The 14,500-nt window shown below is 39.2% G+C and overlaps 1 protein-coding gene and 1 non-coding gene across 3 annotated transcripts in view; both read right to left on the bottom strand.

The window, feature by feature from the left end:
* Positions 1-14,234, bottom strand: part of UBE2K (ubiquitin conjugating enzyme E2 K) — a 65,681-nt gene extending 51,447 nt beyond the window's left edge. The window contains exon 1 of one of the 2 annotated variants that reach the window (XM_045550553.1): positions 13,894-14,234. In XM_045550553.1, coding sequence (XP_045406509.1) covers positions 13,894-13,956 — 63 coding nt within the window. In that variant the 5' untranslated portion in view covers positions 13,957-14,234. The remainder of the gene's footprint in view (positions 1-13,893) is intronic. The other variant, XM_045550552.1, reaches the window with a different exon arrangement.
* On the bottom strand, positions 8,920-9,026 carry LOC123637552. The gene has a single exon (XR_006734921.1). It is a non-coding gene; the product is annotated as a U6 spliceosomal RNA (small nuclear RNA).
* Positions 14,235-14,500: the final 266 nt, after the last annotated feature.

The raw sequence follows: 14,500 nt of genomic DNA, 5'->3' as shown, positions 1-14,500 counted from the left end.
AAGACAATTTTTCCATGGGGGGGGAGCCGGTTTCGGGATGATTCCAGCACATTGAATTTATTGTGCACTTTATTTCTATTGTTATTACATTGTAATATATAATGAAATAATTACCCATTTCACTATAATGCAGAATCAGTGGGAGCCCTGAGCTTGTTTTCCTAGATGGTCCTGTCTGGGGGTGAAGGGAGACAGTGACCGATTTGACAGAAGGCAGCAACGATAGGGATCAGCTGCGAATAAGATGATGCTTTGCTTTGCTCACCCCCAGCTCACCTCCTGCTGTGCAGTACCAATCTGAGACCACGTGCCTGGAACAACTGTAGTTGGGGAAGACAGCTTCAAATAATTAAAACACACTAAAAATTACTGACTTGGCTTTAAAGTCACATGGGAATAGTAGTCAAAGCTCTTTAAAAACAAACAAACAAAAAACTCCCAAGTATGTGCATATATGGGCCAGACACAGTGGCTCAAACCTGTAATCTTAGCACTTTGGGAGGCCAAGGCAGGAGGATCACTTGAACCTAAGAGTTCGAGGTTACAGTGAGTCATGATCATGCCCTGTACGTACTCCAGCCTGGGCAACAGAGCAGGACCCTGTCTCTAAAAAAAATAAAATAAAATAATAAAAATAAATAAATATGTGCATATGTACAAACAAATGAAAAAAACAATGGAAGGAAATACCAAAATTAAAATGTATTTCTGTATGTCTGAAATATTTCATAGGTAAAACAAAATTTTTAAAAGAATTATCTCTGGGGGTTAGATTATAGATAATATTTGCTGTAATATGGTTCCCTATATTTTCTAAAATTCTAAAATAAGCAAACATTTGTTACTTTTATTTTCAGAGAAATCGGCTATTTATTTAAAAGAGAAAAGCAATGAAATGGTTTTCTATTCTTCATTATACAATGATTATTAGCTACCTGTATATAAGCATTGATCATCCTAATGTATGACTAGGTTAACTCCAATTTATCCTCCAAGTATCAGCTCAAGGGTTATTCCCAAGGAACACTTCCCCTGAGGTTAGACTTCCCCATTCCCATTGCTCCCCTTACTTAAATTCAACAAACACATTTATAATTAGCTGCTCAACGTCTCACTGCCTTCCTGAGCCATAATTTACTCCATAACAGCAACGACCATGTCTATTTTATTAACACCTAAGGTGGCATTCAGTAAATATCTGGTAAATAAATTTAAAAAAATGTAGAGTTAAACTAAAGAATTGAAACCACAGGGATACAGATGATGTCATATATACTAAATAGATGCTCCTTAAGATCTTCAAAGGGGAAAACTACAAAATAAGGCAAAAAAGATTCCCTTTCCACCATCTTGCTTCCCAATTTTTGGCTTCTGACATCCCATCATTCCAATTCAGGATGCAATTACATTATATGAAACAGGAATTGAACTTCACCTGGAAGCCACCTTTATCAACATATTGAACTCTTCCTAGTCCCAGAAGTAAGATAAAACTTTTGTTGTAGATGGAGATGAGCTCCCTAGAGCTTAAGAAAATCCTTAAACTCATACAGGAAAACAAATGCCTCCTGCTTAGCAGGCCATGTGCTAGGCAATGGGGAATGTAAGATCAGTAAGATAAGGCCTTCAATGAGGCACACACACAGTTCCTATGGGCAGATGGAGATAAAGAACCTAAGAAAGAAACTAAACACCTAAAATTTCATCCAAACACAGAATGACCACTCAGTGTATATATATCACATGTAGGCTGGTCCGATGGTAGAGGGCTATCAGAACTTACTAACATTAGTATCACTAAAGTTGGTATACAACCCCCTACTGCTAAATTTGACTGGCTTAAAAAAACTTTTTAATTTAAAAAACCTTTTTAAAAAGTATATACCACACACCTATAGTCCTAGCTACTCAGAAGGCTGAGGAGGGAAGTCACAGTGAGCTACGATCGAGCCACTACACCCCAGCCTGGGCCACAGAGCAAGACTCCACCTCAGAAAAAAAGAATGTTGGGCATCATGGCTAACACCTATAATCCTAGCACCTTGGGAGGCCAAGGCAGGAGGATTGCTTGAGGCCACGAATTGCAAGACTGAGACCCAGTCTCTACAAAAAATAGAAAACATGAGCTGGGCATAGTGGCACATGCCTATAGTCCCAGCTACTTGGGAGGCTGAGAAAGGAGAATCACTTGAGCCTAAGAGTTTGAGGTTGCAATAAACTGTAATAATGCCACTGCACTCTAGCCGGGCAGGGTGGAGCGCAGTGAGACCCCGTCTCAAGGAAAAAAAAACGCAAAGAAAAGAGGTAGGGGGTTAGTCCAGACGGAACTAAATAGCAAGCAATTTTGTATTGCTGAAGGTTTAAGGGAAAGTGAGAATATGAGGGATGCATAGGAATGCAAGTGTGTACCTGCAACTTGACAGGAAAGGTAGGCTCGAACAACAGTATAAAGGTTTTGACTCTATGCAATAGGCAGTAGAGAGCCTAAAAGAGAACGACATTACAAAATCATATTTTAAAAATTAAATCCAGAGGCATGGTACCACAAGGGTTTAACAGAGAGGCTGGGAGAGACTAAAGGCAGAGAAATAAGTGTAAATAAGCAAACTATTTTAATATAAATAGTCCATCTGAGATACATTAATAAAAACCAGACTTTAAAAAAACAATGATTTCAGAGATAAAGGGAGAATGGAGGGTGAAATCACTGATCTGATAACATTTTATAAAGGGTAGTAATAGAGGTTGAAGGAAAATCAGAAAAGAGCACTATCAGAGCAACTGAAAGAGGATAGTTCTAAGATGGCAATGCTGAAGAAAGGTATACAAAATGGATGATTGCTGAGAAGTTACTCTGTATTTGACAACTGGTAAGATACTGCCTGAAGGAGTAGTTTCAATATGATATTGTAGAGAGAGAAGCCTGAGAACAAAAGTTGAAGAAGGAATGAATTAATTTTTAAGAACCAAATACATGAGAATGTCTTTATGAAAATCAAAGTAGGGGGTCGGGCGCGGTGGCTCATGCCTATAATCCTAGCACTTGGGAGGCCGAGGCAGGTGGATCTCTCGAGGTCAGGAGTTTGAGACCAGCCTGAGCAAGAGCGAGAGCCTGTCTCTACTAAAAATAGAAAGAAATTAGCTGGACAACTAAAAATATATAGAAAAAATTAGCCAGGCATGGTGGTGCATGCCTGTAGTCCCAGCTACTGGGGAGGCTGAGGCAGAAGGATTGCTTGAGCCCAGGAGTTTGAGGTTGCTGTGAGCTAGGCTGATGCCATGGCACTCTAGCCCAGGCAACAGAGCGAGACCCTGTCTCAAAAAAAAAAAAAAAGAAAGAAAATCAAAGTAGGAAAAGACTTCTTTCTTTCTTTCTTTTTTTTGGGAAAAGATTTCTTTATATACAAAAAACACAACATAAAGAAAAAGATAAAATTTGGCTACCATAAAATTGAACTTCTGTAAGACAAAAAGTAGGACAAAGTAAAATAGTCTAGTCATGAAAGGACAAATAATGTATGATAGAATAGCAAAAATAATAAAGATAGAAAGCAGAATGGTGTTTACCAGGAGTTGGATGGTAGAGGGAGTAGGGAGTTCAAGTTAATGGGTAGACTTTCAATTTTGCAAGATGAAAAAGAGCTCTAGAGATGCGTGATGGTGATGGCTACACAACCAACATGAACGTACTTAATGTCATTGAACTGTACACTTTAAAATGGTTAAGATGGGCCAGGTGCACAGTGGCTCACGCCTGCAATCCTAACGCTCTGGGAGGCCTAGGCAGGAGGATTGCTTGAGCTCAGGAGTTCGAGATCAGCTTCAGCAAAAGTGAGACCCTGTCTCTACCAAAAATAAAAAGAGAGAGAAAAAAAAAAAGACAAAAACAAAACCCAGCTGGACGTTGGAGCGCCTGCCTGTAGTCCCAGCTACCCAGGAGGCTGAGCCAGAAGGATCGCTTAGAGCCCAGGAGTTGGAGCTTGCAGTGAGCTACAATGACCTCACTGCACTCTACCCAGGAAAATGGAGTGAGACTCTGCCTCAACAACAACAACAAAAAAGATAAAATGGTTAAGATGACAGATTTTGTTATGTGTATTCTACCACGATTTCAAAAAAAAGAACATAAAAAAAAAACTAACACAAAATTAAAAATCAAGCCACATAATGGAAGAAGATAGGCAAAATTATAGAAATACATAAAGAATTCCTACAAATCAAGAAAAAAATACATTCCACCCAATTTTTTAAAAACAGGGTAAAGAATGTAAACACTAAATTCACAAAACAAAGCCTAATGGCCAATAAACACGAAAATATGCTCAGTATCTCTACTGACAAGGGAAATAAAAATTAAAATAAGCTACCATTTCACATCCATTCATAATGACAAAAATCTAAGTCTTACATACATCAATTCACTAGAACTCTTTTATACACTGCTAATGGGAGTGTAAATTGATACAATCATCTGGAGAACAGTGAAGCAATATCTAGTCACACAGAAGCTGAAAATACACTCAGATCCTGCAATTCTACTTCCTAGAAAAACTTACATGGCTCAAAAAAACATTAATAATAATGTTTAATACATTGTTTATAATAGCTAAAAGTTGAAACTAAATGCCATCAATATCAAAATGAACTTTAAAAGTGTGACATGGAATACAATATAAAGAACTAGAACATGCTTTATCACAGATAACTCTTTTAAAAATAATGCTGAGAGAAAAAGTTTCCAAAAGAGATGTAGTGTACTATAATCACCACAAAGAAAATTTTTTTAAACTTTACAAAAGCAGTAAAAAGTGTTTTTACACTCAAAGATACCATGCTGTTAATAGTTAAAAACAGAACTATGAATGGGAAGTATAGTTCACATAGTGGTTACTCCTAAAAAGGAAAAAAAACAGAATAGGGGAAAAGTTATAAAGTGAGCTTCACCTCTATGTTTTGTTTTATTTTATTGAGGGAAGCAGGGTAAACCCAGTATGAGAAGGTTAAAATCTGTTACACAGGGACCACAGATATAAAGGTGTTCATATATATATATAGATACACAGAGACACATAATTTTTTTTAACTTCTAAGTGTAAAATATATCATAATTTTAAAAAGTCTTTAAAAATAATGTGTAGGGGCCAGGCATAGTAGCTCACGCCTGTAATTCTAGCACTTTGGGAGGCTAAGGCAGGACAATCACTTGAGGCCAGGAGTTCCAGACCAACGTGAGAAAGAGCGAGACCCCATCTCTACAAAAAATAGAAAAATCAGCTTGGTGTGGTGGCACACAGCTGTCACTTGGGAGGCTGAGGGAGGAGGATTGCTCAAGCCTAGGAGTTTGAAGTTGCAGTAAGCTATGATGACGCCATTACACTCTAGCCCAGGAGAGAAAGACCCTTTCTTTAAAAAACTAAAATAATAATAACAATAATAATGTGTTGGGAACAAGCAGCAGATATGAGTATAAGCTACTCTCTTCACTATAACCGATAATGTTCTGGAGGCAAAGAACTGATTTGAAACCTCTGTTCCGTTCCACCAACAAGTTACTTGATATTGAGAAGGTTACTTAATTTCTTCACAGCTGCAACTTTCATATCTGTGAAACAAGAATAACATCAATCTCATAAAGCTGTCATATATATAAAATGTCAGCTAGTAGGCATTCAACTATAGTTATTACTCTAAATCTGCAGTAAAAGCAAAGAACTAAAGAAAAAAGGAAAAAGGGTTTTGAATGAAATAAAGTTCTCCCACCTTGTCAGAATTACGTAAGAGAACATGGATATCAGATGTCACCAGCTACTTTCTACCTTTCAAAACCCAATTCTGAAAAAGGGATTTACAAAGGGATCCAAGAGGCCGGGCGCGGTGGCTCACGCCTGTAATCCTAGCTCTGGGAGGCCGAGGCGGGTGGATCGCTCGAGGTCAGGAGTTCGAGACCAGCCTGAGCAAGAGTGAGACCCCGTCTCTACCAAAAATAGAAAGAAATTATCTGGCCAACTAAAAATATATATACAAAAAAATTAGCTGGGCATGGTGGCTCATGCCTGTAGTCCCAGCTACTCGGGGGGCTGAGGCAGTAGGATCGCTTAAGCCCAGGAGTCTGAGGTTGCTGTGAGCTAGGCTGATGCCACGGCACTCACTCTAGCCTGGGCAACAAAGTGAGACTCTGTCTCAAAAAAAAAAAAAAAAAACAAAGGGATCCAAGAAAACATACCACAGGATTAGAATCTGGATTCCCTGGTCCAGTTCCAGGAGACCAGGGCCTTGTCAAGAAATCAAAAATCCCGTAACTCTGTATTACTTGAAAGTCTCCATTTTAATACAAATCTTTCTCCAATTTATAACTCTCTCCTAAAGAAAGACTGACCAACACCTTGAGAACAAAGCCCATATATATTCTTTGTATAGTCTCCTCCCTTATCTGCAGGCCATACATTTCAAGACCCTCAGTGGATGCCCAAAATGTGGATAGTACTGAGCTCCATGTATACTATGTTTTTTCCTATACATACATACCTATGATAAAGTTTAACCTTCAAATTACGTGCAGTAAGAGATTAATATTAATAGTATTATACTAATATTAATAGTATTATATTATATATTAATAATGATAATAACATAGAACAATTTTAACAATATATTGTAATAAAAGTTATGTGAATGTGGTCTCTCTCTCTCTCTCTCTCTCTCAAAATATTATTGTACTATACTCACCTATTTTCAGACCATGGTTGACGACAGGTAAATGGAACTGCAGAAAGTGAAACAAACCTTGGATAAGGGGGGACTACTTGGCCACCAGCACCACGGACTGTTTGCACAGAGATGACAAAGAAATACTATGAGAATTTCTATAGCCCTCATCTTAAGCCTTTTCTTGAGGCAAATTCCATACAGCAATCACTAAGCCATTGAAGGAAACCTTTATGATCCAAGAACAGTAAACAGAACAGAATATGAAAACATAGTTAATTTTGATATTTAACAGCTATCCATTTACTGAACATTTAAATAAAGTCCCAAGCACTGTTCAAAAGCACCATAAAGAGTCACCTAATCTTCTCACATTTTACAGATAAAAAATTGAAATATAGTCAGTACCTTAGGTATTAAGCAGAAAAGCCAGAACTCAAAGCAAATCTAATTCCAAAGCCCACACTGTTAATTACTAAGCAAAATTTACTATATTATGCTTCAGGAGTTAAATATCTCTGCTTCCTGGCAAGTTTAAGTTCTCACACTAAGAGGAAAAAGCAAGATACACTTAAATAATATTATCATCCCTTTTGTACTTGAAGTTTTGTTAGCATTCAGCTTTTACAATATTATTTATGAAAAGGATAGTTCCACCAAACAACTATTTATTATGGCTGACTGGTATACAAAAAGCCAAGGTTCACCATTAACCAGCTCTGTGTCACTGAGCAATGATCAACCTCTTTGGGACTCAGTTTCCTGATCTTACAGATGAGAAGTTTGGCCTAGATATAAGGTCTCTTTCAGCTCTAATATCAACACATTTTAGCACATTTTCTAAGACTCTATTACATTTTTTTTTTTTTGGAGACAGAGTCTCATTCTGTTGCCCTGACTAGATAAAGTACCATGGCATCAACCTAGCTCACAGCAACCTCAAACTCCTGGGCTCAAGCAATCCTCCTGAGTACCTAGGACTACGGGCGAGCGCCACCACGCCCGGCTAATTTTTTCTATTTTTAGTTGTCTGGCTAATTTCTTTCTATTTTTAGTAGAGACGGGGTCGCTCTTGCTGCAGCTGGTCTCGAACTCCTGACCTCAAGCAAGCTTCCCACCTCAGTCTCCAAGAGCGCTAGGATTACAGGTGTGAGCTACCATGTCCAGATATCTTTTACTATTTTTTTTAACAAAGATTTTGAAAAGCATCTTTTGAAAACCTTCAAAAATTAAAATACTTTTATGCCTGTTCTTTTACTCAAACATACTTAAGACTAATCTGTGCTATTAGAAGGCAGGAAAGTAAGTGGAAAACAGAGGAGATATGGCGGCAGGTAATAGTCTGTTTCTTGATTTGGGTGCTAACTCCACAACTATGTTGGAGTATGTAAGAACTGTGTAACCTTTCTGTTCTTAACATGTAAATGTGTTTGACTAATTTTATTAATAACCTCTCTGCTCCCTAGTTCCAATTCAGGGGTCTACAGAAAAGATCATTTACTCATAAATTAGAGTATTCCTGTAATTCCTTTAGGACTGCCTCCTGAAATCTGAGGTCTTAACTTTCCTTTAGAATCCAGCTCAAGAACCTCCCTCCATACACATACCCTCAGAACTCCCTTACTCTCTGCACCTAGCATTTTTATCTATAATTTGTCTGTCTAACCTCTGTAACTAGGTAAGTCTTTTGGGGCTGTACCAATACATTCAGTAACAGTAATGTGGTTTACTGGAAAATAAGAGTATAATTCGGACATTTCTGAGCTCCCCTGGCATGTCACCCCTTTGGGGAGCCCAGAAACATCTAAACCTATGCCCAATGGACAGAGATCAGTATCTTTGTAACAGTAAAGTAATACAAGAAATGCACCCCAAACAGTATCACTTGCACTGGCTTTGATTTTTTTTTTACCCAATCTATAAGCTTTCCTTGCTCCACCCAATCCAGAATCCCATAAGGCATACTATTTAAAGTTACACGTAACTGTAACTTACATAACTGTTTGAAAAAATCACTTTTCTACTCTTAAAAAATTGTTCAAATTCTTGTTACATTCTTTTTTTAAAATATTTTTTTATTTTCAAGTGGGGTCTCACTTGTTGCCCAGGCTGGTCTCATACTCCTGGCCTCAAATGATCTTTCTGCCTCTGCCTCCCAAAGTGCTGAATTACAGGCATGAGCCACTGCGCCTGGCTACATTCATTTTTTCTTTTTTTATTATGGAACGCTTCACGAATTTGCGTGTCATCCTTGCGAAGGGGCCATGCTAATCTTCTCTGTATCATTCCAATTTTAGTATATGTGCTGCTGAAGCGAGCACTACATTCATTTTTGATAGGGAATTTTACCTTTTTCTTTAAATCAAAAGGAAGAAAGTATAAAAGAAAAATACAAAAATGGGGAAACAAACTCAAAATTTTCACAAACAAAACATTCAAAGCCAGTAGATTTTTTTCTTACTGTCCATTCATCCTTTGGATAAATCATACTACACAGCTTACATAGTTAAGTCTCAAATGTTCTTCTGATAGTTAATAAATACACATAAATATTCTTCTAAAGAGTTTTGTCTACATGTGTCTCAACATTTAGCAGTCTAAAGATGTTTTTAGTTGATACAATTGGCAAGGAGAAAAAGGGTGGGGAGGTGAGGGTAAAGGGCTGGCAGTACTACTTGCATCTAGTGGTAGAGGTCAAGGATGCTGCTAGACATCCTACAATGCATAGGAGAACCACTCACAACAAAGAATTATCTGCCCAAAATGTCAATAGTGCCAAGGGTAAGAAACCATGCTCAACAGAAATCAAAAGACTTTCATGAGATTTGTAACTACTGCTGTACATAATAATCTAGATCAAACTACATCAAATACATTCAATTTTTAAAATTTAAATTGGCAACAGATACAAAAATCTATTTAAATGCTGAAGAAGCTGGGCATGGTGGCTCACACTCGTAATCCCAGCACTTTGGGAGGCCGAGGCAGGAGGATCACTTGAGGCCATGAGTTGGAGACCAGCCTGGGCAACATAGTGAGACCACCAAATCTACAAAAAATTTAAAAGTTAGCTGGGCATGGTGGCATGCATCTGTAGTCCTAGCTACTGGGGAGGCTTAGGCAGGAGGATCACTTAAGCCCAGGAATTCAAGGTTACAGAGTTATGATCACACCACTGCACTCCAGCCTAGGCAATACAGCAAGACCCTGTCTCCTAAAAAAAAAAAAAAAAATGCTGGAGGAAAACTTAAAGTACAATAGTAATTTCCATGAAAACAATTTGTTTATGCCATAGATTTAAACATTCTCTATGAGAATGCCAGAAAATGTTACCAAAGTGCAGCTACCATGTGAACAAACCACAGGTACCATATAACATAAGAAGCAACAGTATGTGCATTGATATAAAGGCATTTTACTTCATTGAAGTTCAAATTTTAAAATATTTTGAAACAATAAAATGAAAATATTTTGCATGTCAAGGCCAGGCATGGTGGTTCACAGATATAATTCCAGCACTTTGGGAGGCTGAGACAGGGGGATCACTTGAGGCCAAAAGTCTGAGGCCAGCCTAGGTAACACAGTAAGACCCCCACCTCTACAAAAAATAAACAAAAAAATTTAGCCAGACACAGTGGCATGTGCCTTTTGGTCCCAGTGAGTAGGGAGGCTGAGGTGGGAGGACTGCTTGAGCCCAGGAGTTCAAGGCTACAGTGAGTTATGATTATGCCACTGCACTCCAGCCTGGGTGATAGACTAAGACCCTATCTCTAAAAAAATAAATTAATTAAAACAATTATTTTGCATGTTGAAATGCAAGTAAATCTTTAAGTTAATTATAGGTAACACTTATTTCAACGAGTTTAAACTAACAGATTATGTTTAAATCCCTTAACCAGTAATACAAACCAGGCTCAATTATTTTTAAATAATTTAAAACATGCCTATTCTTGGCAAATCATGACAGTGTGGTGTAATATAAATACAAGCACACCTAGATCCAAATCCCAAAGCTATATGTTTGCAGACAAATCATTTCTCTGAATCTCTATTTTCTTATCTAAGATATAGGAAATCTATTCAAAGACATGTTCTTAAGAATTAGCAATAATGTATAAACAAATGACACAAGAGCCAGTCTACAAATGGCAGTTACTTAACAGCAGCAATAACTGAGAGTAAATAATATAACCTATGAAAAACATACAGATTATGGTTTTATATCCTCACAATTAACAATTCACTTTTGTAATTCAACTTATAAAATAACTATAAAATGTACTTTAAATCAATTTTCCTTTCCTAACAACTTTGAAACATTACTTAAAACTACTTAAAAGCCACATTCATATTTAAAGATTAACATCTGAGAAATTCCAAACACTGTCTTAGGAAAAGAGGCCTACATAGTGCCTTTATTATTTTATTTATTTTGTGTAAATAACATTCACATGACTCAGAATTCAAAAAGGATCTATAGATCTACAACCCATGCTCCATACACCCAATTCCCCTACACAGAAGCAACCAATTTCATCAATGTCTCATAAATCCTTTCACCTATACAAGCAAATACACGTATTTCCCCTCTTTTGACACACAAATGGTGGCCTCATCCACACTATTCTGCATCTTGCTTTTCACGTTTATCTTGGAGGCTATATTTTAACCAAAGCACTCTGTAAGAATGGCTGCTTATAAACTCTCATGACCAGAATTCAGCAAATGTCAGCTATCTTTACAGAGGCACTTGAAAGGCCAAAAAAAGAAAAAAAAAGAAAAAAAAAAATTCTTGACCAGTATTCTTAGTAAACACAAACATATAAAATAAAATTTGGTAAGGTGGAGATTTACATAAGGTAACATGATGAAATACTTGATTAGCCATTTAAAATACTGGATTTACACACTTAAAAAGGAAACACCTGGAATGTACCACACGTCTTTCAATGAGCTGAAAATAATCAACATAATCCACTTACAGAACTGAGTCTACTAAAAATACAAAACAAAACATTAGTGAAAATAAAGCTATTTATTGGTTACATTTATTCCAAGATCAAATTATCTCTTCCCTAAATTTTCTTTGCAACGTAAGTTCCTGGAACAAGTTTCCTTCCAGATTTATAAAGGTGCTGTTCTCAAACAAATTAACTTGTTTGTCTGTTTGCATGTCCTGTTTTCTTCCTCTGAAACACTATGACACTTATTGGAACTAAGGCTTCATCATCCCTTAACATATAAAGAGCAATATTATTTTTACAATATGCATTACTAGAGCAATACAAGTACTTCTTGTAATCTTCAACTTAAGTATTAAGAATACCCTGGCGAAAAGTTGGCTCACATAAAGCAAAGAGACCGTATGAATTACCAGAGCAGTAACTTACCACGTTTAAGTAACAGAAAAGCATTAGAAGTCTATTAAGTTTTAGGCTTGCACAACCTTATTAAAGAAGAAATGTTTTAGGTTGTTGGCAACAGCATTAGCTGCGATCTTTCATTAGGAATATATATGTGAACTATCCCGGAATACATCTTCTTATTAAATAAGTAAAAATTGCCGTTTCACTGTATATAAGTACATTTGTGACTGTTTCTGCACTGTACCACAAAAATACAAAGTCATCCTTCCATTCCAGAGTTTTGGCATATGAACAAATACAGAGGTCAGAGTTCATACACATGCTCTGTAAAACCAATCATGACTTAAATACTACTACATTCAATAAGTCTGCTAGTATTTGTCATTTTTAAATCTTAAATAATTATTTTCTCCATGTCTACCTGGAAAGATACATGATCACTGTTACTCAGTTGCACAAATAAAGATTAAGTGCTTTCAGACTTATGTTAATTACCTATCACATACTTTGAATGCTGAATTTCACAAATCATTGACATCATCAAAGTACCAACCATAAGAGGAAAATAGCAATGATACATTCAATAATGGTATGTGAATCTTTTTAAAGATAATAATCATTTTCAGTGTTACTTTTTGTTTAATTCAAGTAGGGAAAGACAAACTGGCATTGTTGATCTTTAGAAAAACTGTACTAATACTACATAGTTTTGAGTCAAATTACTAGAGCATTTTGAATATCTTATATAAATAAATGTGGCCAGCGCTACTGTATCTAAATTCTGCAGAACTTAAGAGCAACCGCAGACAATTTTTTGAAAATGTATATATATGTCAGGATAAACCTACTCGCTTAATAAGAAGATCTAACAATGTAGCAATCTGGCGAAATCCCACGTTTTTAATACGTCTTTTTCTCAAAAGTAAGAATCAATTTAACTATGAAGGACATCATAATGAAGTTTCATGGCACAACACGAGTCACAGAGGCATTGTCTTAGGAGAGATTCTCTGAACTGTAACGTGTAAACAGTATTTTGAAATAAACTATCCATACACCCCATTATTTTTCCTAACTAAAAACATTTAAATGCATTTAGTACACAAACAACTTGCCTTTGCCCAGTCAAAAAGCTTTAGATGTCAATAAAAGGGCCCAGGAATTGGGCATAAGTGGAAAGGAGATAATGATCTAATTTGGAATTAATTTCCTATCCCGGGTGAAAATTCCCTTATCCCCCTCAATAAGACAGTATCCTATTATGTCTCCCCTTGTCTCCTAACACCCAACTAAGAGAGCAACTCTGAATGTCCTTCTCTCATCAACACCTGAGGCAGGACTCATCGCTCCTTCCCTACGGAAAGGACGGTAAAGGCCTGACGGGCACTAACCCAGAACGCCCTCAAAAGTGTGGGCCTCCGAACGGCACTGCTCGCCGGATCCAGTTACCCTTTCCCCTTCCCCCAACCCACTTCCCGGGTTTTCTCGGGCTCGGCCTGCTCCCTCCCCACCCCACAGCCACACTTCCAGCTGTTGCCACCTCGGGGCTCTCACTGGAGCTCACATCCCGCCGAGAAATGCCCCCTTCCCTCGGCCCCCAAACCTGCTCCTCCCCAGACCGCCCGCCCGCGAGACCGTCCATCCCGGGCCCGCGAAGGGAGGGAGGCGGCGGGAGGAGGAGGGGAAGGTTGCTGCTTCCCCACGGGCAGGAGGACGGCCGCACGGAGGGCCACGCGGGGACCGCCGGGGATCTCGGGGTCGCCACCGGGAGGCCCCCCCGCCCCGGGCTGAAGTGGGGGACGTCCGGGAGTTCATTTCTGACCTCCTCGCTCTTCAGCACCTCCTTGAACTCCCGCTTGATTCGCTGCACCGCGATGTTGGCCATGTCTCCGCCCGCAGCTGATTCGTACCCGCCTCCTCCGCCACCGCTACGACTACCGCCACCGCCGCCACCTCTTCCTCCACCACCTCCTCCCTCGGCGATTCAGGCCCAAGCACACGAACACTGCCCCTGCCACCCCGGCCGCCGCGTTCTCCTCAATGTGGAATCACCTCCGCGCCCGGCCACCAAAATGGCGCCGGGTCCGCGCATGCGCACGACGTTGACCCGGCCGGGCGGCGCAGCCGCTCCCGTTGTAGCCCCCGTACGCCTCAGCCTGGAGCCCGCGCCGCCCCGCGCCGCGCGTCTGTGCTGGAGCCGCGTCCGCGTGCCTCCGCCCTGCCGGCGCCTGGGCCCGGAGGGTGCGGCTTCCGAGCCGGCCATCCGTGCTCGGCCCCGGGGTTCTCCGTGTGCCTCCGCTCTTCTTTAAACCCGCGTGATGCGGTCGTGGTTTCCAGCATCTGGCCTCTGACTGAAGGCTCCAGCCCAGCTTGACGGGTTCCCGCGGCCACACTCGGCCTGAGCGCCGCCCTGACTCAGCTAGACCCGG

Source organism: Lemur catta, chromosome 4, assembly GCF_020740605.2.
Source record: "Lemur catta isolate mLemCat1 chromosome 4, mLemCat1.pri, whole genome shotgun sequence".
Classification (NCBI taxonomy): Eukaryota; Metazoa; Chordata; class Mammalia; order Primates; family Lemuridae; genus Lemur; species Lemur catta.
This window is presented reverse-complemented; position numbering and strand designations above follow the sequence as displayed.